We start from the raw sequence: 23,123 nt of genomic DNA on the forward strand, positions 1-23,123 counted from the left end.
CGAGGCAAAGAGAGACGGAATAATAAGGAGAATAAGGAAAATGTTAGGACAAGATGGATGGACTGAAGATAAATGGTAATATGGAAAGATAATTAACAGATGAAAGAAACTGGGCGAAGGAGGTTAAGAGTACGTAAACCCCCTCATGATCGGCGCAACTCAGCTAACCCGAACGATTTTATTCAGTTGAGAGTGCATCACAGGAGCTTAGGAGAGTCAGTACTGGTGCTGTAAACCCTCTCATGGCCAGGACAACTCTTGGATTGTGTTCCCGCGAACGCCAGACGATTTTATTCAGCTGCGAGTGAGTCATTGGAGCCTGGGTGTGTTACTGCTGTCGCTATTAACCCTCTCAAAGTCAAGACAACTCTACTTTTTTCTTCCAGCTAACTCCAGGCGATTTTATTCAGCGGAGAGTGACGCATAGAAGCCTAAGACTCGTGTTGTTGGTTAAGGAAGTTCCCTAACACCTTTTTCTTAGCGATTTATATTTGATTATAGGTGGTTAATAAATTGTGTACATTATTTATGCAGAGCATGACGACAGTGCAAGGATTTATATAACACAGAAGTGGACAATGAGGTGTAATAAACAAAATAGATCGCTTAGGAAAAGGTGATTGGGAGCTTCCTTAGCCGACGAGTATGCGAGCCAAAGATTGTGAACGCCATATAGCAGTGAGGAGGGCTGGTATCCTTACCGGTTAAGGATGCTCCCTATCACCTTTCCCTAAGCTATTTATTTCGTTTTTTACGCCTTACGGTCCTATTCTGTGTTATGAAAATCCTTTTATTATCACAATACTTTGCATAAAAACGTACAAAAGGATATTAACCACCCATATCGCAAAATAAATCGCTGAGGAAGATGTGTTGGGGTAAAATAACAGACATCCAAGACTGACACTACTTTTCAGTCCCCAGCTCTTGATATAATTAAACGCCATCCCATCCGTCACTCATTGACTAGGGTAATAGAGGCACAATTATCTTTACTCACAGGGTCATTAGTGTTTATTGAGTGGGGCTAATTGATTGAAAGGAAAGAGGCTTTTTTTTTTAACCATAGATAATTCTCTCTCTCTCTCTCTCTCTCTCTCTCTCTCTCTCTCTCTCTCTCTCCAATTGCTAGGAGGCTTTCGTAAGTTGAATAAAGTCGTCTACAAAAAATTCATCATAGCAGTGAACAAATGGCCCCTCCTCTGAGCTGAGTAAAATCGTCTGGTGACATCATGAACAAAATATGCGAGATGTCTGGGGACACTTCGTTTCACCTCGACTGGACTTTCGTAAGCTAAATGAGGACATATGGCGGACGTACGATTAATAATTTAAAAAAAAAAAAGGAATAAGAGGTCCTCGCATTGAAGAGACTCATATATCCTTAACCATACGACTGCATAGGAATTCTCTCTACTAAAAAAATAAATAAATAAATAAATAAATAAAATAAAATCCCTTATATTTTGTAACATACACACAAACAATCTAAGTTCTACGATCGAATGGAAAGGATTAGAGGGCCTACTTTTACCCTTTGATTGTGGTGCCATCAAACCGTGCCGTCTGTCAGTGTGCCAACAATCAGTGCCATCAGCTAGTGCCACCAGTATGTGCGCTATCAGTCACAGCTGTCAAGCAATGCCGTCAGTGGTACCGTCAGTCAGTGCCGCCAATCGATGCCATCACCCAGTGCCGTCAGCGAGTGCCATCAGCCAGTGCCATCAATAATTATGCCGCCACCAGTCAACATTGAAGGTCACATTTTCTGCAATCATCCTCAACCACTTCACTCCGATGACGCATTTTTCGTGTTATTCTTGCCCACTTCCTATGCTTTTATTCGGCATAAGAAAAACTCTTCGAACTGGAGAGGTTAGATACAGTCTTTCGCTGCTAGAGATTATTTCTTAGTAAAATCGTCAGAAGGAAAGTAGAGTGAATTATGAAAAGATGTCACCGTATTGGAGTTAATATCACTGGGCCGTCTTCATCTGCCCTTAAAAATGCAAGGCCTGTCTCTCAAGGGTTAGTTAAACTCTCCTCTCTCTCTCTCTCTCTCTCTCTCTCTCTCTCTCTCTCTCTCTCATATGAATTTCGTCCTCCCTTCACCGTTCATCCGTAATTCATCCTACAGTCCGCATCAACCACTCGTCATATTCTTCTCATTTATTCATCTCATTCATCATTTATCTAGCCACCTGCATTCTCGGGCCTACTTCTTCTTTTTCTTCTTTTCCTTATAATCTCCTTTTTTTTGCTAGGGAGAGGCGTTTTGATATGAAGGATGTCAGATATAGCCTTCATGAAACCCCTCACTAGTAGGACACTCGCCCAACCTGAGTAAAATCGTCTGGTAGTGGGAAGAGTAGGATAAAACTTCGTCGTGATGAAAGGGTTAAAGACACTCGCTATACTCTGTTCACATTAACTGGAAGGAAACATGCCGCATCTCCCTCTTGAATGCTGAGCTGTAATATGGGAGTATGGTGCTAGCCACGAAGAAGCTGCGTGCAAAGGATGTTAAGCCGTAGCACTATCTTACTCTGCCAGTGCACTGTGAGGAAATAATATGCAAAAGGGCGAAAATCTCTGCCTAGTTAAAATGAATAGACCATAACTGTGTATTGATCTCAGTCACCCATACCTATCCATCCTTAGAGTATACGGAAAATATCTCTCAAGTAAATGTTCTGCGTCCTTTCATCAGTTATCAGTTATCTACAAATTTATCTCTCATTCAGTCTTCAGGTTCTGTCGATCTTCTCATCTCTGCTCAGAACCGAACTTAAAATATCTGTCAGTCACATTCCATCCATCCATCACTTTTCCATCACTGAACCAGCTTCCTTCACTCACCTGCCTCCCTCTGACCTACCTGTTTTCCGTCACTCACTTTTCTTTAAATATCTGTCATTTATATTTCACTTATCACTTTCCGTTACTCATCTTCTATCAGTCCAATCTTCCGCCCATCCCTCATTCTCCATTCAGTTCCTGTCAGTCATGTATCGTTTATTCTCCTCCCCAAATCCCTTACTTATCTAATCCTTATTTCAGTTTCCATCATTCATTCACCACTCATCCATCCCCGATCCATCAGTCGACCCTTATGCCATTCATCTCTCACCCATCACCCATCCATCCCACACTCATTAACCAGCCTTCATTTTTCGTCCACTCACCTCCCTTTTCTATCACCCAGCATCCATCCACCCTTACCTCATCTATCAATCGCTTCCTAACCCATCCATCAATCATTCACCTATCTGTCCTCCACCCATCAGCCATCCATCCATCCATCCATCCATCCGCCATCCATCATTCGTCTGTTCACCTATCCATCAATCATCCACTCATCCATCCCCCACCTGCAAGTCATCCATCCACCTATCCCTCATCGTGTTCTGTTCACCTATCCATCCTTTATCCACCCACCAGCCATTCACTCACCTACCCATCAATCATCCACCACCCATCCACCCCATCTATCATTCACCACACACCATGCATCCCCCGCCACCCATCCATCCACCCTTCCATTACCCACCCATCAATCATCTATCCATCCATCCCTCACCTGTCAGTTATCCACCACCCCTCTTTCGTCCACCCACCCATCCATCCATCCACCCATCCACCACCCAGGCATCAATCTTCCAGCAGAGCGACAGTAATATTTTTGTGTTGCGGTGTGCGAGCGGCGGCCGGATGATCTAATTATTAAATCCGACTTGCAATATGGATGAGCCGTCCTTACCGCGGGGAGGAGGGATTTTTTTAAAGGGTGATGGCATGAGAGAGAGAGAGAGAGAGAGAGAGAGAGAGAGAGAGAGAGAGAGAGAGAGAGAGAGAGAGAGAGAAGAGCGAGGGGGTACGTGTGATAAAAAGAAAGATGGAAAGAGAAGTAAAGATGGGATGGGGGGTTAGGAGTGGCTGAGAAAGTTGACACAGAAACACGAATGACAGCTGCGCACAAATAATCACGCTGAAAAGGAAGGAACGAAATATATTACGTAAGAAAAACATTTATATATCTATCTTCTGAAAGAAAAATACAGAAACTAGAAATGCACTCAGTAGCGTGGACAATTACGCCACACGAAAAATTCATACAGGAGTTTCAGGTCGAACTTCTCGTATGTTTTATTTTTTCCAAAGTGGAAGTGCGGCTGTGTTCACGGAGTTTATCGTTTCACACTCACAAAAAAAATATCACTTAAACCCTCAGTTGATATGAGCAACACTACTAATTTTCTGCAGCATCCTCACTTTGTTTTCTTTTTTTATCTGGTTGAAAGACACACAGGAAGACACGCAGACAGGTAGAAGGCAGCAGCAAAAACAAAGCATACTTTTCCTACTGCTCCCCTTTCTTCAGTGACACACGTAATTGTCATCCTGTCTGTCACACAAATTCACGAACACAACCTGGAAAACAGCCACCCACGACGAATCTTAAATCAACACACAACCCCAGAAAAAAAAACACTACATCCAAAAACACCTCGACACACACGTGCCCTTTGATCCAGGCTTACATATACATCAAGCTCATCAATACCCAAGTGGTGGAAGGGCAAGGACGGGAGCTAAGATATGCCATGAAATCTGTATGTTTACCGGATTCTCAAATATCGTTCCCCATTCCCCCCATACCGCCCGCCCTCCATCTTTGTGTAGCAGTCTTCGAATATTTTCACCTCGTGTAATGTCGTTTGAGTGTGCAAGAGCGAGGTTATGACAGTCACAGTTCAGTATTTCGTTCCTTAGTTCTTTCTTTGGATCCATTCCCTAGTGATTTCTTTTGATCCAGCCACTTTTGTCTTCCTCTTTTTTTTTCTTTTTTTTTATTATTATACCGTCTTCTTTGGAATGGTTAGAATCTGAAAGAGCGATGCTGTACCATGGATCGTTAATGCCAACCAGATTCCTATATTTCGTTCCCCACTGCTCTCTGGCTCTGATCATCCTGCGTCCTCTTCGCATAGCAACCACCTTCTGAGTCTTGGTCGGGAGGTACAGGGGAAAGATAGTGCTAAAAGAAAATACAATTAATGCTGTATGTGGAGCGAACTTCCAAATATCGTTCTCAGCGCTTTCTTCGGACATGGTCACCACCTCGAGACTGGAAGGGTGCGGGTGCTTTCTGACCAATGTCAAGAGTGTTGTTTCATCCGGATTTCAGAGTGACGTCTCTTTGACCTTTCTTCGAAGCCACTTGCTTTTTGCACCCTTGCCATTTTAGGATGTGGTCATCCTCTGGTCGCTGTCGGAAGGTACCTGGAAGCGGCGTGTTGTATTGAGTGTCATGAATTTTGTATACCAAGCAAACTCCCCAGAATATCATTTTTTAGGGTTATCTTCGAATCCGATCACTATTAGCCCTCCTTGGGCCTTCATGGGCCATGGTCACTTTTTAGGTGGCCGTTGGGCGGTGGAAGGGAGTAGGTGCGTTAGACTTCAGAAATATTATATCGCTCTCAAGCCCTTTCTTCGGATCCAGTCACCTCACATCCCCCAGACGCCTTTCCGGTAACACTCATAGCTCTTTCTTTGGATTAATTTCCTCGCAACCCTTTGGAGCCTTTTCGGTATCACTCCTAGCACTTTCTTCGAACCCTGTCATATCACTTTCTCTTTGCTCCTTTTCGTCCTCCCCCCACGTCCCCTTGAGATGCGGTCAGCCTCACGCAGCGCCGCGCCGTCGGAAGGTGGTGCATGATTCTTTGATGGACCAATAATCGCCTTCGCAGCGGAGTCACATCTCGGCTATCCCGCTGACATTCTCTCGCTTGCATGTCGGTATTGGGTGTTAGTATTCGTCTTCCTATGTGTGTGTGTGTGTGTGTGTGTGAGAGAGAGAGAGAGAGAGAGAGATATGCGGGGGAGGGAGGATAAAAGAAAATGAAGTTTCGGGGCAGAGTGTGTTATTTGTCCCTAGACTTAAAAATCAACCGTGTTATTTAATCATTTCCCTAGAATATTGATTGGCCATAGATAAGAAAGCTTGAGGGTAATAGGGGAGGGGTTACTGTTTGTTAAGAAGGAAGGAATTTAGAGTGAGGAATATTGTTTGTCTGTATAGGGCGAGGGTATTGGGAGTAGTATGCCGTCTGTCTGTTAAAGAAGCGGTGAGGGTAATATGAGGAGTATTGTTTGTCTGTTAGATAGGGGTTGGGGTAGTGCGAGGAGTATTATTTGTCTGTCTGTGTTGTGTGTGGCATGGGGTGAGATAAGCAGACAGACTATCCAAGAGAATTATACAAAGCGCTGTGTCCTCGTTGTGTTAGGAGACTAGTATAGTAATTTTCTCTCTCTCTCTCTCTCTCTCTCTCTCTCTCTCTCTCTCTCTCTCTCTCTACATGATTATTAGTCGGATTAACCTTGGGTCCCCTTCCTAACTTAATGACATAATACCTATTTCCTCACCCTAACGTAATGGCTCCCACCTCATATCCCTTTTTCTGCGTTAATGACAGTCTCACTATTGCCCCTTTCTCCAACACCTTTTGGCCTTTCTAACGTGATGGCAGACTCCCCACAGATAGCAAGACAGAGGGCAGTGGCAGCAGCGGCAGAGAGGAGACGGCAGGGGGCGGTGGTGGCAGAGGAGGGGTGGTGGCAGGCGGTGATGGTGGCAGTGCTCAAGTGGTGGAAGGCGAGACCCTGGTGCTGAAGAAGGTGTCGCGGCTACAGATGGGGTCGTACCTGTGCATCGCGTCCAACGGCATCCCGCCCTCCATCAGCAAAAGGGCACACCTCAGCGTCCAGTGTGAGTCCGGGGAAGGGAGGGGGGGAGGAAAGTGATGGGAGAAGGAAGGAATGTGAGAGGTGATGGGATGGAAATGGAGGAAAACTGAACAAAGAAGGGAGGAAAGTGAGGGAAGAAAAGGAAGGAAAATGAGGAGAAAGAGGGAAGCGAAGAGGAAAGGGAGGAAAATGAGGGGAAAATAATGGATGAAAGTATGAGAAGAGAAGGTTGGAAGTGATTGAAGAAAGAGAGAAAGGTGAAGGTGAGGAGAGACTTTCGAGTATAGGAGAGAATGGACGGAGGTTGGGGGGAGAGAATTAAGGGATATGAGCAGTCTGCTAGGGGTAAAGAAGAAAAGATGGGAAGTGAACGAAGAGAAGGAAGGGGAAGTGAGGGATGGGAGAAGCGGGGAGATGAAAGGAAAATGTAGGGAGAGGAGAGAAGGGAGAAAAGGGAAGGGTGAAGTATGTTGAAAGGATAGAAGGGATGTGAGGAGTTAAAGAGGGGAAGAGAGAAAAAACAGGGAAGTGGAGGGAGGGAAGTGAGGAAGAGAGAGATGAAAAAAAAAAAGGAATATATTTTTGTATGTGTTTAGTTACTGTTATGGCCTCAGGTATATAAGAATGTGAACACAGTGGACTTCAAGCAGAAAGTTACCCCTCTGCAGTGACCACCATCCTCCTTGGGTAGAACAGGAAGGAAGTTAAGGAACGCTTGTACAACCACGATGCTCCCCCGCCCGAATATATCAGTCCTACCACAAGAAAGCGTCTCTCTCCAGCACCATATACTGTGCACTGTATGTATAAAAATGGAAAGCATTTCTGTTGACTGGCGAACAGAGTTGCTAATTTACCTTTCTTCGCTCGATTTAGATAAATTTTTTCCATAAACGATAACTTTCTGCGTCTAGCAACGAGACATCTAATAGTATTCCAGAAACATTTACAGTGTTTTAGTGTGAAACTAGAAATGTCAGCACATTTTGTAACCACTTTCTGAAGCCTTTTTCACCTTCTTTCTAGAGATTATTTACAGCGTGTTCAGCGATATTCGTGAATTTCATTTTACAACTCAGGTCAGGAGTAAAGGAAAGTACAAAAAAGAAGAAGAGATAAGTGAGAACAAGGGAAGATGGTAAAAGAAGTGAAGGATAAGAAGACGTTCATGGGCCAAAGACGAGAGAGAGAGAGAGAGAGAGAGAGAGAGAGAGAGAGAGAGAGAGAGAGTTGGGGGGGGGAGAGGATATGATGGAGCTGCCTGTATAAGAGGGATATAAAAAAGAAAGATCTTATAATATACATGGAGAGGGAAAAGGACAGCTCATCTAGACGTGCAGTATGAATGAGGGAGGGAGAGAGTAGGAAAGATGGAGAAGCGAGGGAGAGAATAGAAACGGAAATGAGGAAAGGAGACTAGGAGATATGGAGAAAAGGGAGGGTGGGAGGGAGGGAAAGAGAGAAATCGAGATATGGAGGAGGGAGGAAGGGAGAGCTTAAGAGAGATGAAAAGGAAGTAGGAAAAGGAAAGGAGCGACTTAAAAGAGGCAGGTAGGGAGGGAGGGAAGGAGAGAGAGAGGCAGTGGTACAAGGGAGGGAGGGAGAGAGGGAGGCAGAGGTATAAGGGAGGGAGGGAGAGAGGGAGGCAGAGGTACAAGGGAGGGAGGGTACAAGGGAAGAGGAGAAGCTGACACAGGGAGAGATAAAGAGGCTTCTGAATATGTAAGTATGAAAGAAATATGAGAGAATTAGGGGAATAGAAATATCTAGCGGGAGAAACAACATTTACTGCGAGATTTAAGTAACGGGAGAAAAATTATAGAGGAATGTTATATCTGATAGAAAAATAATATGTAGGGTACACATACCGTTAGTATCTGGTAGGAGACATAAATATCGAGCTGGAGAAAAAAATATGTAGCAGGAAACAAATATTGCTTGGCAGGTGACTCTTGTTACTTAACGAAATAAAAATACAGTAGCCAGCAGGAGAAAAATAATATCCAGTGGGAAAATACGTAGATGGAGAAAAGTATACAAAATCTCGCAAAAGAAAAAACAAGAGAAACTGAACAGCTCGTCGGAGAAATATAATATCTAGCTGTAGGAGGGTAATATCTAGCTGTAGAAGAGACATATCTTCCTGGAAAAGAGTAATATTTAGCTGGAGAGGTGATATCTAGCTGGAAAAGAGTAATATTCTAGCATGAGAAAAGTAATATGAATTAGAAAAAACGTAATATCTAACGCGAGAAAAGTACGATTTAGCAGGAGAAAAATAATATCTACTTAGAGGAAGGTAAATGAAAATGAGGACGACTAATATCTAGCAATATGAGATTAATATTCGTATCTAATAAGTGGAGACAGATTTTCAGTAAGTGAAATAAAATATTTAATAGGAGAGAAGTTATGCTTAATCTTAGCCTCCAGCGTTAAGGGAGAGAGGATAGAGGGAGATGAGGAACAAGGGAGGAAGAGGAGAGATGAAGTAAAGAAAGAAGGGAGAGAGAGAGAGAGAGAGAGGAGGGGAATATATTAATGTGAGGTAACCTGATATTGAATAAGGCAGACACTGAGGCCTATTACACATGAAAGAAGAATATGGAGGAGAATATAGGAGGACTGGAAGCTCAAGGACTTTGTAATAATTATAAGAAGGATCAATATTAACTTAGAGTGGATTAAGTCAGGTCAGGTTAACTTAGCTTCGATAGTATTACCCCAGATCGAATTGAGGGATTAGATTACATTATTTGCATTACGAGAGATTAAGCTAGATCAGTTGTAAAGCTTAACCCTTTCTTTCCGGTGACGTATTACACCCAGACGATTTTTCTCAGCTTACGAAGGATTGCTGATGGTGGAGGGTTAGTCAGGTTTGATATTGGATTTCGCTAGTAACCAAGGAGACTCATTCCCAGCTAGTAACCAGGGTCCATACAATTTCACATAACCACAACGTAGTGTTCAAGATCTGGAAGTCGCTAAGGTCCGCCAGATGAAAATAAACCGATTATAATGAAGGGTATATTTAACTCCTTCAGTAGAAAATGAAAAAAAGAAAAAAATGAGAAAGAAAAAAGGAAGAGAAAAGAAAAAAAAAAGTTAGATCAAATCGGCTGGGGGAAGCAAGGGAAAGATCAATAATACGTCAATAAAAAGAAAAGAAAAAGATTTAAGAAGTTGCTAAATCAAAACTGTTGGAGAAAGCACGAGTAAGATCCATAATACGTCAATATATCAAATGGGTTAATATGTTTTGAGTTTTTCTGATAATATTTGATTCTGGTGAACTTTCAATCTCTTAATAATACACACACTATGAATGTCTGAGCTGGTGAAATCGTGCTCTGTGTAGTTCATCATTTCTTCACCGGAGCTTTTACTAGTTTCAGCGTTGTTCTTCTGCTTCACAATTCACCTGTTTTTTTCTTGTTTTTATAATACTGCTCTTCTTGGTATGTCATCCACCTCAGTATCCTACAATACTTAATCTCTCTATCCTTGATGTCTCCTCTTCACTCTATTTTCTTCCCTCATCTTTTTCTCGCTTTTTTTATTTTCTTTCATTTCTCTCTCTCTCTCTCTCTCTCTCTCTCTCTCTCTCTCTCTCTCTCTCTCATCTTTGTCATTTTCTCTACTAGTTAGAAGAGTCCAAGTTAATGAAGTAATTAATAAATGCTATATATAACATCTCTACCTATAAATCTCTCCAAACCTGAATAAAAATCGTCTGGAGAGAGCAAGAATAAATTTTAAAACACTATACACGATTTGACTGAAAATATTATGGCCTGATCACCTCGCAGGGACCATGATGTCTGTGTGATCTATGTAACTCTATGTAACTTTAACGTCTACCCCTCTCTTTCCCCCTGGCCAACAGTCCCGCCTATGACGTGGGTGCCGCAGCAGTTGGAGGGTGCCTACGTCGGGAGGGAGGTGACCCTAGAGTGCCACACCGAAGCACACCCCGCCACCATCAACTACTGGGTCGACCCTAAGGGGGATATGGTTGTGTCTGGTGAGTGGGTAGTTACGGGAGGGTGATGGGGGGGTGGGGGTGGTGGGGAGCGGGGTAGAGAAGGTGTGGGGAGATGGAGGGAGTGGGTGTAATGGGGTGGTGTAATCTTGAAGAGGATGTGAAGAGGGAGGGAGAGTGGATATCGGTGGACAGGAGGGACTGGGTGTTTGAGTGAGGCTGTGTATGATAGAGAGAGAGAGAGAGAGAGAGAGAGAGAGAGTGTTGAGTGACTGTAATTGGCATAGAAAACGGAGTGAATATCTATAACAAGAGTAGATGAAAAGGGAACAGAAAAATGAAAATAAAAGATCATAATGGATGCGGAAGAGAGTGAATATAAAGGTTAGGAAGAGTGCATTTTTGAGACAGAATGAATGAGGTTGTTAGAACGAAAGGAGGGGAAATAGAGCGTATGACAGCAGCAAGAGTGGATGTAATAGGAAGAATGACAGTGGAGGACAATGTGGATGTGGAGAACAGAGAGGGGACGTGATGGAAAGGAGTGAACAGAAGTAACAAGTGGATGGGGTTGTGAGTATGTGAGGATGGTAATTAGTTTGACATTGACGATGAAAGAAGACTGGAAGGAAACAGTACAGTAAGAATGGATGAGAGGGACAGAGGTACTGAGTGGTTGTGTGGGAAAATGTGGAGTGGTATGTGAAGTGTGGGAGACTCAGTGGAAGGTGTGGGAGATAAGAATGTACAGGAAGAGTGAATGAATGAGGTAAAGAAATTTGTTGTGGGGAAAAATGTGGAGTTACAAGGAGAATATAAGAGTGACATACGAAGTAAATATAGGAGTCTGCGTGGGAAGGGCAGGGATGCGAAGGAAATAGTGGATGAGTGGGACACAGAAAGTGGCTGTGAGGGGAATATGTGGAATTATGGGAAGAGTACATTATAAGGGTAGAATATGTAGTGTGGGAGTTTGAGAGGAAGAGGGGGAGGAGTAGGGACATAGGTACAGTGAGTGAGGATGGGCTTCTGTGGTACATACTAGTGACGTAAAAGTGTTGTATACGAGATGAGCTGTAATCAGTTTTAGGTCTGATATCTAAATGTTGTCCGAATGTCCAAAATGTTCCCAAGCCGAAAATTGTAGCAACCGGATCAACACCTGTTGATATTTATTATTTATTTTTCACGGCGAACCACAGTCATTCATACATAACTCATTTCAGAAGGATATTTTTTGTGTTATGTTTCTTACCACCAGATTGTTTTATTATGTGTAAGAGAGACTTTCCGAACTGGATAGGTTAGATAGCCATTACCCCATTGTAACAGATCTCCCGTAGGATGAATAATATCGTCAGGAGGTTACAATAATAATAAAAAAAAACACAAAAAAAAAAACGCCGTCGTACCGAGAGATTGAAAGTCGTTACCAAAATATTTCGTCCACTGCTTCGCAACTCAAAACACTGCAGATATTAATACATTGACTTCTTATTTAAAAGTACATATAAGAGATTTTTTTTTTTTAATTTTTTACATTTCTCTTTTCAGCCGTCTCCCATAGATTGATATTTAACCCCATCAGCCTTAGGACGTCATGGATTCAGTACCGATTTTATTCTTATCGTTTTTGTTGTTGTGACCCCTGCTTTATCTCGAACGTGAATCCACTGGGGTGCAGGCTTAAGTTGCTCATCTCGTGCAATGCACCATCCTCCTTTCGGGAAATAGGGAGGTAGTTAAGGGACGTTTGTATAGTAAGGCAGTGGAACCACCCGACCATATCGGTGCCACGACACGAAGGCGTCCCTCTCCAGCGCTATACATATTATATTCTTTTCATTAAGAAGTACAGCATTTAATCAATACTGTATCTATGTCCCCTAGTTCGAAAAATCTCTCCTAAGCCGAGTAAAGTGGAACTGGTAATAGTAACTCTGATAAATACGACTTCATAGTGCAGGGGCTAATGCCAACAGACTCTAATCCATCCCTGCCCGGTGCCCTCCATCCCACATGCAGTAGCGCCTGATTGTGTTGCATTATGTATGCGAACAGTGGACGCAACTGGCCCTCTATGTGACCCGGAGAATACGCCAGTGCGGTGGTCGAGTGCAGTGTTATCTGTGCTGGGTGTATCAATGATGGCAGAGTGAAAATGTAGGAAGCCCTTGATAAACTACACTCTTTTCACCTTTATTTGGTCTAAAATTGTCTGCTTTCCATCTTGAATGCTGAGGTGTAATGATTAAAAAAAAAAAAAAAAAAAAAAAAAAAAATGATGCTAGTCACGAGGAGGCACCATGGAAAGGAAGCAGAGCCATATTATTATCTTTCTCTGCCCGTCAGCTACATGAAAGAAGCTGCAAAAAGACGAATATATGGACCAAGTTAAGGCGAAAGGACTATATTACGGCATCTAAAAAATAATGAGCCACTAAGAAACTGATTTTTACCCTTTTGTAATACCAAGACGTCATTACATTTTGTTCTTACTGCCGCCGGAGAGTTTTACTCAGCTTCCGATGGAGCTCTGGACTTAGAATAGCTAGTAAAATTAAGATGGAGCCCCGGAAGTGAAGGAATTAGAATCTCCATTAAAATTAATGCCCCCAGTTATGAGCAGGTCACTTTTACTTAACTATTTGAGTACTATTATTTCTCTGAAACAAAATCGCCCTGTGTTAAGTGAAGAAGATATGTAAATGTGCGTCCATATCACTGAGCACGGTCTTTTTCTGAATATACAAGTGTTTGCAAAAGTGGTCTAGAGTTATTGATGGATCGGTTTTCTGAATCTGTGTGTATATGGACAAAAACTGTGAATACATTCACTTTCTGAAAACTGAATTTATATACAGTATATAGACAAAAAATGTAGGAGGATATGAGAGTCACTAAACTAACACCCGAAAATTACTAACCATGACCTGTCTCTCCCCTTACCCAACTTTCATCCCTGTCTTTAACACTCATCCATCTCTATTCCTGCCTTTCATCCATCCTTATCCCTGCCCCTCATCCATCCCTATCCCTGCCCCTCATCCATCCCTATCCCTTCCCCTCATCCACCTCCATACCCTTGTCCATGATCCACCACCTTTTCTTCGCATTTTACACCCCACCCATCCCATTTTTCCTCACCACCCATCCTATTCTCTCTCTCTCTCCTCATTCCTCGCCTCCATCCCATCTTCCACCCCTCCTCCCTTCAGGTGGTAGGTACGAGACCCTGGTGGCTGAGAGCTCCTACAAGGTGTACATGAAGCTGAGGATCAAGAATGTACAGCCGCAGGACTTTGGCACATTCCACTGCCTGGCCAAGAACTCGCTGGGGGAGACGGACGGGACCATCAGGATATACGGTGAGTGATGATGATGATGATGATGATGCTGGTGATGATGATGATATGATGATGATGGTGGCGGTGGTGGTTTTGGTGATGATGGTGGTGGTAAAGATAACAGTGAAGATGTTTATGTTGGTGACGATGGTATGATGATAGTGAATGTGATAGTGAAGATGATGTTGGCGATGATGATAATGATGATGACGATGATAATGATGATGATGACCAGCAGGAGGATGAGGAGGAGGATGGTGGATGAGGAGGTAATGATGATAATGGCAATGGAAGACTGGGATTGAGATGTTGCTAATCGACCTGTCACCGTCTTTTCCGTACTGGTGACGTGGTGTTAATTTTTCATCCCCGCTCTCTCCCAGCATCATCCATTTCATCTACAGGGCGATAGAAAGGTCACAGGGGCATTGGTTAGGGCGGTAGGGAGGGTGGAGAGATGGAAGGGGAGTGAAGGGAGTAGAGGAGTAGAGATATAGTTGGTGGGGCTGGCAACTTCTTTTCCTTATGGGTGATGCAGCGTTCATTTCTCATCCACACTCACTGTCATCTTCGTCTACTAATACATCAAGGCACTAGAAAAGTTACTGTTGAGCTGAAAACATCATCACAGCTCACATCTCACACTCCCTCACATCATACACATCACACTGTTACAGTCACACCACAATGACTCGTATTGTCACACCTCACATTGCCATACCTCACACTGACACACTTCACTCTCCTATATCTCACCCAGCTCGCTCTGCCACACTCCACTCTGCCACGTCTCACACTTCACTGTACACATCACACTAATACCTCACACTGACACGTTTCACACTTCCGCACCTCACACTTCTACATTTCGCACACCACACCACATACTGTCTCAAACACACACACACACACACACACACACACACACACACACACACACACACACACACACACACACACACACACACACACACACACACACACACACACACACACACACACACACACACACACACACACACACATATCCCATCTCCAACTGCACGGGGGCCTTCCTAACACCCTCTACATTTAACGCATGCCATTTTTCTCCTTATGAATATTTAACCTTATGAATATTACCTACTCTATGAACCCCCACTCCAACCCCATTTACATTCATTATCCATGCCCATTAACGACCTCAATCCCAAACCATACTACCCATTACTTTACCTGTTAATAGACACCCCATTCTTTTTTCTCGCCATATATCCTAAAACTCGTTCACCCATTCGTCGTGTTGTTTACATATCACCATCAATAGAAGGCCAAGTTTTTATCCATACAGACAAAAAATCATATACAGTTTCATCATAATACGCATAATCCGATCTCAATTACCAACCCACTTTTATTTTTACCCATGCTGCCTAAAATTTACTTACAGATCCATGTCAGTACTCAAAGTCCGCTCTCAGTAAGCAATTCATTCGTTTTACTCATTCAGCTAATTAATTTTACTCATACTGTCTGAAACTAACCCACAGACTCATCACACTACTCACTACTTTCAACAGACAATTCATCATTTTACCCACACAGCCTAAATCTCATCCACCCATTCATTTATTACTTACCCTTCACTCTCAACCCATTTTATAAACCATACTGCCCACTCACCCATTCATCCCATTTATAATCAGTTATGCCTATGCCTCCCATCCGTCACTCACTCCTCACCCTCTTCCTAACCCATCCTTTCAATAGTTCATATCCCTCACTAATTCACCTTCTTACCTGTGACACCTTCCTTTTAATCACAGCCACACGATTTCTGTATTCTCGTCGCCGTTCTCTGTTACTCCGTTTGTCTCCCCGTTGTCACTTTTCACCTAACAGTACACTTGGGGACCTGGGCATCGAGTGTTGTGGGTCGTATTCAAGGGGAAGGCTGGGACTTGGAAAATATTGGTTCTTTGGCTTAAGGACCGCCGTGTAGTTGATTGGTATTACTTTAAGCCTCTTCCTCTTCCTCCTCCTCCTCCTCCTCCTCCTCCTGTTACTTCAGCCCGTTCCACACCCACATTTAGTTTATACCACATTAAACCCCATCAGTTATACCCCATTAGCATCTATAACTGTTTCCTATAATAATCCATGATAATCCACAGCTGTATGCATAAAAGTAACCTTCACTCTCTTTATCCTATCAGTTTATCTCTATTGTCATATATGTCCTTTTCCCACAGTGTCCTATATAACGCTAGCAAAAAATATAACCATCATCTCAATAACTGCACCATTAACTAAACTCCAATCTCGCCAAGAATTACTCCTTAATTAACCCATTATAACTTGCATTTCCACCTCTAATTTACCAGTTTTAGCCCACAGAGCCCTAAAACAAACTTCACCATTTCTCGGTAACGCCCCCTCCATACCACACTGACTCACAACCCTTTATCTGGCTGAACTGCAACCACACTTCCTACCATCACAGCTGCCGCGACCACCACTACTACCACTGCTACTACAACCAACCACAACAATTACAACCACTTCCAACACACCAACCATTACATTATATTCCTACCATGATACCCCATCTAACCCCATCCCAACCACAACTCTCCACCGTCACTAACACTGCTGCCTACCACCGTCACTACCACTGCCACCACCATTAACACTACCGATACCGCCAGCCACCATAATCTTACTCCTGTTATATTATTAGTCTTTCACATGCATCATTCCTCCTACAGACATCCCTTCCCCATTCGTAATTCGCCAGTATATGGAAGGGTTATTTTTGGCGGACACTCTTCCCCCGAGGAGAAGATCCGATCCTGCAGTGGACCTCAATTGGATATACATATATACAACATTCACTTTGCCCGCTCCCTCCTCCAGGCTGCACCCCAAGGACACCTTCGTTTTTCCCACCACTGCCTCTACCAGTACCATTACCACTACCATTATAATTACCATTATCACCACCCTAACCATACGTCCTTACAATCCTCACAGTTACAGTCACGACCATTACAGCGGCTGCCTCCACCGCCACCACCACCACCACCACCACCACCACCATTATTCCCGTTCTATAATTCCCCGTTGACCTATAACCCCCTCCCCGTCGCCCAATCTATCTATGAATAACAGAGCCTGGTCTTCAATCTGTGGCCAGCCTATACACGCCTTTCAATAATGCACTATCGTACCTCCACTGATATTCTACTATTATTCAATTGTTTTATTCATCCTCCGACTCTTGCATGGCGCGCGCGGGCGCGTGCGTGCGTGCGTGTGTGTGTGTGTGTGTGTGTGTGTGTGTGTGTGTGTGTGTGTGTGTGTGTGTGTGTGTGTGTTACTGATGTGGGCTTCTTTTAGTTACCCTTGGTATTATTATGGTAATGTCAATGGGATGTCAAAAGTAGATGTGGGCGTCGGGGGTGGGGTTGCGAGAGGCAGACCGAAAAAGACCTGGGAGGAGTTCATAGAGTATGACTTAGATATAAGGGAGAGAATAGGGAGGCTGCCAGATATCGAGCAGTGTGAAGAGCCGCCACTGAGAGACCAAGGCCGACGCCTGCAAGCATGTTGGAGCAGTTATAAATGATACGAATGCTTAGGGGAGGTAACTGTTGTAACTTAGTCTTATATACCAGGACAATGGATGAATCATCTACCAGAGGCTCAAAGGCCTAAGTTATGGATATGAGCACCGTGCATATGCGTCGCACCGCGCTGCTCCTTAGTCACCTCTGCCAGTGGAGTTGGAGGAGGTTTTGTATTCATCCCCGTTTACCTGTTCTGTGTTCGCTTGTCGACAATATATCTCAGTAGGTTATTAATGGATTTCAATTAAATTTTTTGGATATTGAGGGTCATGGGCCAAGGAAGAGTCTATCAAATTTTTGTGGTGATATGAGTTGAATGGTACAGTATAGGCGTTATCGGAGGTATGCACTCTCTTAGTACTGTAATCTCATTATTATCATTGATATTACTAAAATTATCATTTATTATCATCATTTTCATTGTTATTATAGTTGTCGTTTCTCTGATTTTCATTCACTGTCTTTCCCAGAAATCGAGCCCCCCAAAAGCCACGGCAATGGCATCTCAGGGGGTAGTGAGGATGAGGAAGGAGGGAAGAACGTGGAGGGAGGCGGGGAGGACTCACAGACAGGTAAGCTGATGAAAGAGTTAGTAGTTATGGAGATGATTATAGTGGTAAGTGAGTTCTTGATGTGAGGTGGGAATGGGTAGTGAAAAGGAATGGTTTGGAAACTATACAGTAAATAATGGGAGGGTGAGAAGAATAATGAGAATGAGGGAGGAACAGAAAAAGAATATAGCTAAGGAAGAAAAATGTGAGCCAGCGCTAATAGAATAAGCAGAAGTTGTAGCCCAGGTTTACATGGATGTGAACCCCGTGGACTACAGGTCGAGTATTAGCTTTTCCTACAGCCCAACATTCTCCTTGGGGGTAATAGTGAGAGAACTGAGGGACCTTTGTATAACCTAGCAGCTCCATCGGCCAGTTATATCGGTGCCACCACATGGAGGCTTCCCTCTCTAGCACCCTGGGCATACAATTTATTAGCATAAATGGTGTGGATAATGTAAACATGCATTACAATACTTTAATGAGGCACAGTTTGATGAGCCTACCATGCATGTCATACATTTACATGAACGTAATTAAGATAATGAAATGTGGCGTTATATTTGATACCGATTAGTTGGTTGTGAATACTGGATACGGAAAATATGATTCTGTACCTTTCATAAAGTGATTCGTGGGTTAGTAGATGAGGATCGGTGGACGACAGACAAAAGTAATATGTGATGAAAACCGTAAAATATAAAGCCTTATCATTCCCAAATCACTAGCTTGGGTAACCGCTGCGCCAATCCACTGACTATGGCAACCCCAGCATCGAAACCCACAACCACCCCAATGCCCTAAGATGCCATAAATCCCACAGTGGTTAGCGGGAAGGCATAAGGCGGTCCTGGCATTGGCGGCGGTGACGGGAAGGGAATATGGGGGCAGAGAAAAGGGTTGTGCTGTCGAGTCAAATGGAGGGGAGAGTGATTGCTGAGGGGAAGTGGGGGAAAGAGGGGAAGCGGGTGACGGGAGGAGGGGCAAAAAGAGCAGTGGCGGGGAGGAGGAAAAGCAAGGAGTGTGGAGGGAAAGTGAGAGGAGGGGAAAATGGAAGTGGAAGGAAGAGGGAGTAGAGAAAAGGAGGGAGAACAGAAGGAGTGGAGGGAAGGAGGGGGAGTAGAGAAAAGGAGGGAGAACAGAAGGAGTGGAGGGAAGGAGGGGGAGTAGGAAGGTGGAGGGAAGGAGGGGGAGATGGAAGGTGGAAGGAAGGAGGGGTAGTAAGAAGGCGGAGAGTTAAAACGGGATTGTGGGGGAGGGTAGTGAAATAACAGTGAATATAAAGGGGAATAATGGGGAGAAGAGGGAGAAAAGAAGGGACTATGGAGAGAGGTATGAGAAAGATAGATAAATGGATGGAGGTATGGGATGAAGAACTGAAAGAGGTAATATAAAAAAATAATGGGGATGATGGGAATGAAAATCGAGGGTGGTTAGGGGAGAAAGATAGGGGTGTAGATAGAGGGTAAGATAGGGAGTGATGATGATAGGGAAACTGATACCGGTGTGTTCATGAGAGGCTTCAAATTAAATAGGAAGTGAACAGGAGACACGACAAACAAAATCTGTATTTATTTATTTACTACTCCAATAAATTAAAGCACAAGCGTTTTAGAGATTGTTCACTTACTGTCTTAAATATTTCATTCAGTAGCACAAAGTCTGGCCACGCACTAAATTTTTCCAATGCACTGAAACACGCGTAGACTTTTTTTTTTTTTTTTTTTTAGTTTTTAGTTTATCTGAGAGTAGTGTTGTATTAATTTGACTGTAGTTACTGCTGTGTGTTTTTCTCACTTCTAGGTAACAAATGATAAGGTCACTGTATTTTTTGAGATGTGTTGTAGGTAAAGATGTCTGTTGCTTTTCTCACAGTTCTTCCTCCTTAACCCGGCGGAGATTTTTGTCGTTGTTCAACATGTCTCTGCAGGTCAGTGGCAGAATAAGGGATTACTGCGGTTCTGAATCGTCGACATAGCACTTCCTCGTGACTTGAACCATAGTATAGTTTCAGTCTCATATTACAGCTCATTGTTTAGGATGTAGGGTTGGCAATTTTACGCCAAGTTAAGGTGTGCGTAGTATAGTCTGGAAGGAGAGAAATGTGGACGGGACAGCGAGAGAGAAACATGGTGGGCGTTCAGGAGTGACTTTTGGGTTGTTACTAAAGAATGCCCATTCCCAATTCATTGACAAAGAACCCTTCACCTTTAGAACTTTCGGGCACAACATTAATGGGTAAACTTCAGTGGGTTCAGAGGATGGAGACTTAAAAGTATGACAAAGACGAGGTAGAAATAATTCTTTCGCAGCTGTTGGTGTACACTCGTCCCAAAAAGTATTTATAATGAACATTTTTGTGGTCCGTGTTGTACTTATAGCAAATACTTCTGATCAGTAGTGTACAGTATTTCACATGGTATATAAAGTTCCTTCTTTACGCTATACTGATATAAACTTGAGGGATAAGCGTTCATGATACGTCACTGGAGATTATTTTCAAACACCTCGTTCAGTGTTTCAGATTGTAAAGACGGAAAAGTTTCACATACTCTTTGGAGCGAGTCGTCTAGGAAATCGTATTCTGGCTAACAATGGGAGGTTTTACTTAACACTGAGAAATCATCGCAGTCAGAAGCTTCAAAACCTAACTCGATTAACCTATTTCCTGTTACTGATACACCTAAGAATTCCATTTAGACTAACACCGTAAGATTTTGTTCAACTGGGAAAAATCGTAGCAGTAAGAGAGTCCGAGGAGGCCGGAAGACAGTGGAAGGAGCTGAGTGAATGGTGATATGGGCAGCAATATAGACAGTTAGGACACCAGCCAAGGCGCCCCCACCCCCTCTCAACCAAAATCATTCCACCCTCTACATTCCGACCCTCAGCCCCACAACTTCCTTCACTCAGCTCCCTCACCCCTCACTCTGCCCTTCTCCCCTTCCACCCGCCATTCATTCCACCCCATATTCACTAGGCTTCATGTTCACTTTGCCCCTCCCTCTTTCATTCCACACACTCTTTCACCCCACCCCCTGCCCCTCTCACTCCGCCCCCTTCCTTCCAAGTCACTACTCCCATACACACACTCCTTCTTTTCTCTTCCATTCCGTTCCATATTTAACTAGCCCCGTCTCTTTCGATTCACTAAACCCGCACCCCCCCCATCTCTCTCTCTCTCTCTCTCTCTCTCTCTCTCTCTCTCCGGACTCACAACACCCGCACCCCCTTCCTCCCAGGTGGCAAATACCCTGAGGCGAGGCATCCTAAGGGCATCAACGACATCACCCAGGGCAGTAAGGACATCACGGACGCAGGTAGGTGAGAGAGAGAGAGAGAGAGAGAGAGAGAGAGAGAGAGAGAGAGAGAGAGAGAGAGAGAGAGAGAGAGAGAGAGAGAGAGAGAGAGAGAGAGAGAGAGAGAGAGAGAACAGGTAAAAAGACCAGTAGACAGATGGTTGGACAGGTACAGAGTGAGATGATATGTATGCATAAATAGTTTCAGTGGATGGACATGGAGGGGAGAAAGACAGGTAAAGTAGACTGATAAATAGATAGACAGAAACACAGATGGACAGACGGAGAGAATGAACTGACAGACTGAGAAATAGATTTAATGGCTCCTTGAGATTGACGGCTAGATAGATAAATGGACAGAAGTTTACAGTGTGCGACAGATAGATCAGATGGAGAGGACGAGACAGACATGATAGATAGTTTTATATATACGAACTGATAGACAGGTATAATGGAAAGATGCGAGGGTCATATAGGCAAAAATTATATAATTGACGTGAAGAGTTATATAAGATAGATAGAATAGCCTAATAGGTAGATAAAGCTATTACTGAGTGATGGGGAAGGAGGTTTACGTAGATAAGAACATGGAATAAAAAAGAGCAGACTTATACTGGGATAGAGCCTAGAGTTTAAGTTAGAGATATATAATTAGAGTCAAGTAGATTTACGTAAACTTGCCTGCTTCTTCTATCTTGCTTATATTTGTACTGTACGTGCATGGATGTAAGACTGCATTCTCAACTACTGCTTAGAATGCAAGTCGGACAGCGGTAGTAATTGCTCAGTTGCTTTGTTGTTGTATTAAAAGCTGCATTATTGTTGTTGTTAGTTGCTGTTGTAGGAAATGGTGTTATGAGCTATATTTCAAGCTGCATTATAGCTGTTTTAGTTTATTGTAGTTGTTGTTGATGTATTTCAGTTTGTGTTTGGTCTTGGCTGAATTGCTGTTGTTGTATTTTCACACCCATTGGGCCCACCGGTCTTGCATTTTAACCTACATTGATGTCTTGGAATATGCTTATACTGATGTCTATTCTGGCACTATTGTTAATTTTCTTGTACCCAAATCAAGAAACTACAAACCTGATCTTTAATTTTTTTTTTTTGTCTTCCTGCCTCGTTCTAATTACATCATTTCATTATAGGTATCTCTGCAGAACTTTTCATAGAGTATTACCCTTATTACTCTAGGTGTTATAATGTGATCACCTTGTTGGGTTTTGCTTTTTTTTTTTTTTTAGTCTTTATTTTTAAGCGTTGTTGGAAATTTCAGTTTTGTTTAGGTAAGGAGAGTCTTCGAACTGGAGGGATTAGATACAGCTCTCACTGACCCCGTCATTGCCAAAGATCTTGCCTAAGCAGAGTAATGTTGTTTGAAGAGAGGAAAAATAAACAGAACAAAGACATCATAGTGCTGAAAATCCTCCATGCTGAACCTTACCGATTTTCCTACAAAGTAGAGTAATCGGTAATTGATTTGCCAAAGCCCTATAGATTTTTAAAAATTCTTTCCATTTCCTGATTTTCTTTTTCATCTAGCTCCAGATAAAACTTTTCGAAATGACGGAATAGCTAAA

General features: G+C 43.1%; 1 protein-coding gene across 1 annotated transcript in view; it reads left to right on the forward strand.

The window, feature by feature from the left end:
• LOC145412423 (lachesin-like) overlaps nt 1–23,123 on the forward strand; it is a 106,308-nt gene that overhangs the window by 61,681 nt on the left and 21,504 nt on the right. The window contains exons 5-9 of the mRNA XM_080282308.1: nt 6,548–6,775; nt 10,643–10,780; nt 13,957–14,106; nt 18,164–18,265; nt 21,487–21,564. Of these exons, the coding sequence (XP_080138434.1) occupies nt 6,548–6,775; nt 10,643–10,780; nt 13,957–14,106; nt 18,164–18,265; nt 21,487–21,564 (696 nt within the window). The remainder of the gene's footprint in view (nt 1–6,547; nt 6,776–10,642; nt 10,781–13,956; nt 14,107–18,163; nt 18,266–21,486; nt 21,565–23,123) is intronic.

The sequence above is a fragment of the Coenobita brevimanus genome, chromosome 93 (assembly GCF_032717465.1).
Source record: "Coenobita brevimanus isolate Jiangsu-jjx chromosome 93, ASM3271746v2, whole genome shotgun sequence".
NCBI lineage: Eukaryota > Metazoa > Arthropoda > Malacostraca > Decapoda > Coenobitidae > Coenobita > Coenobita brevimanus.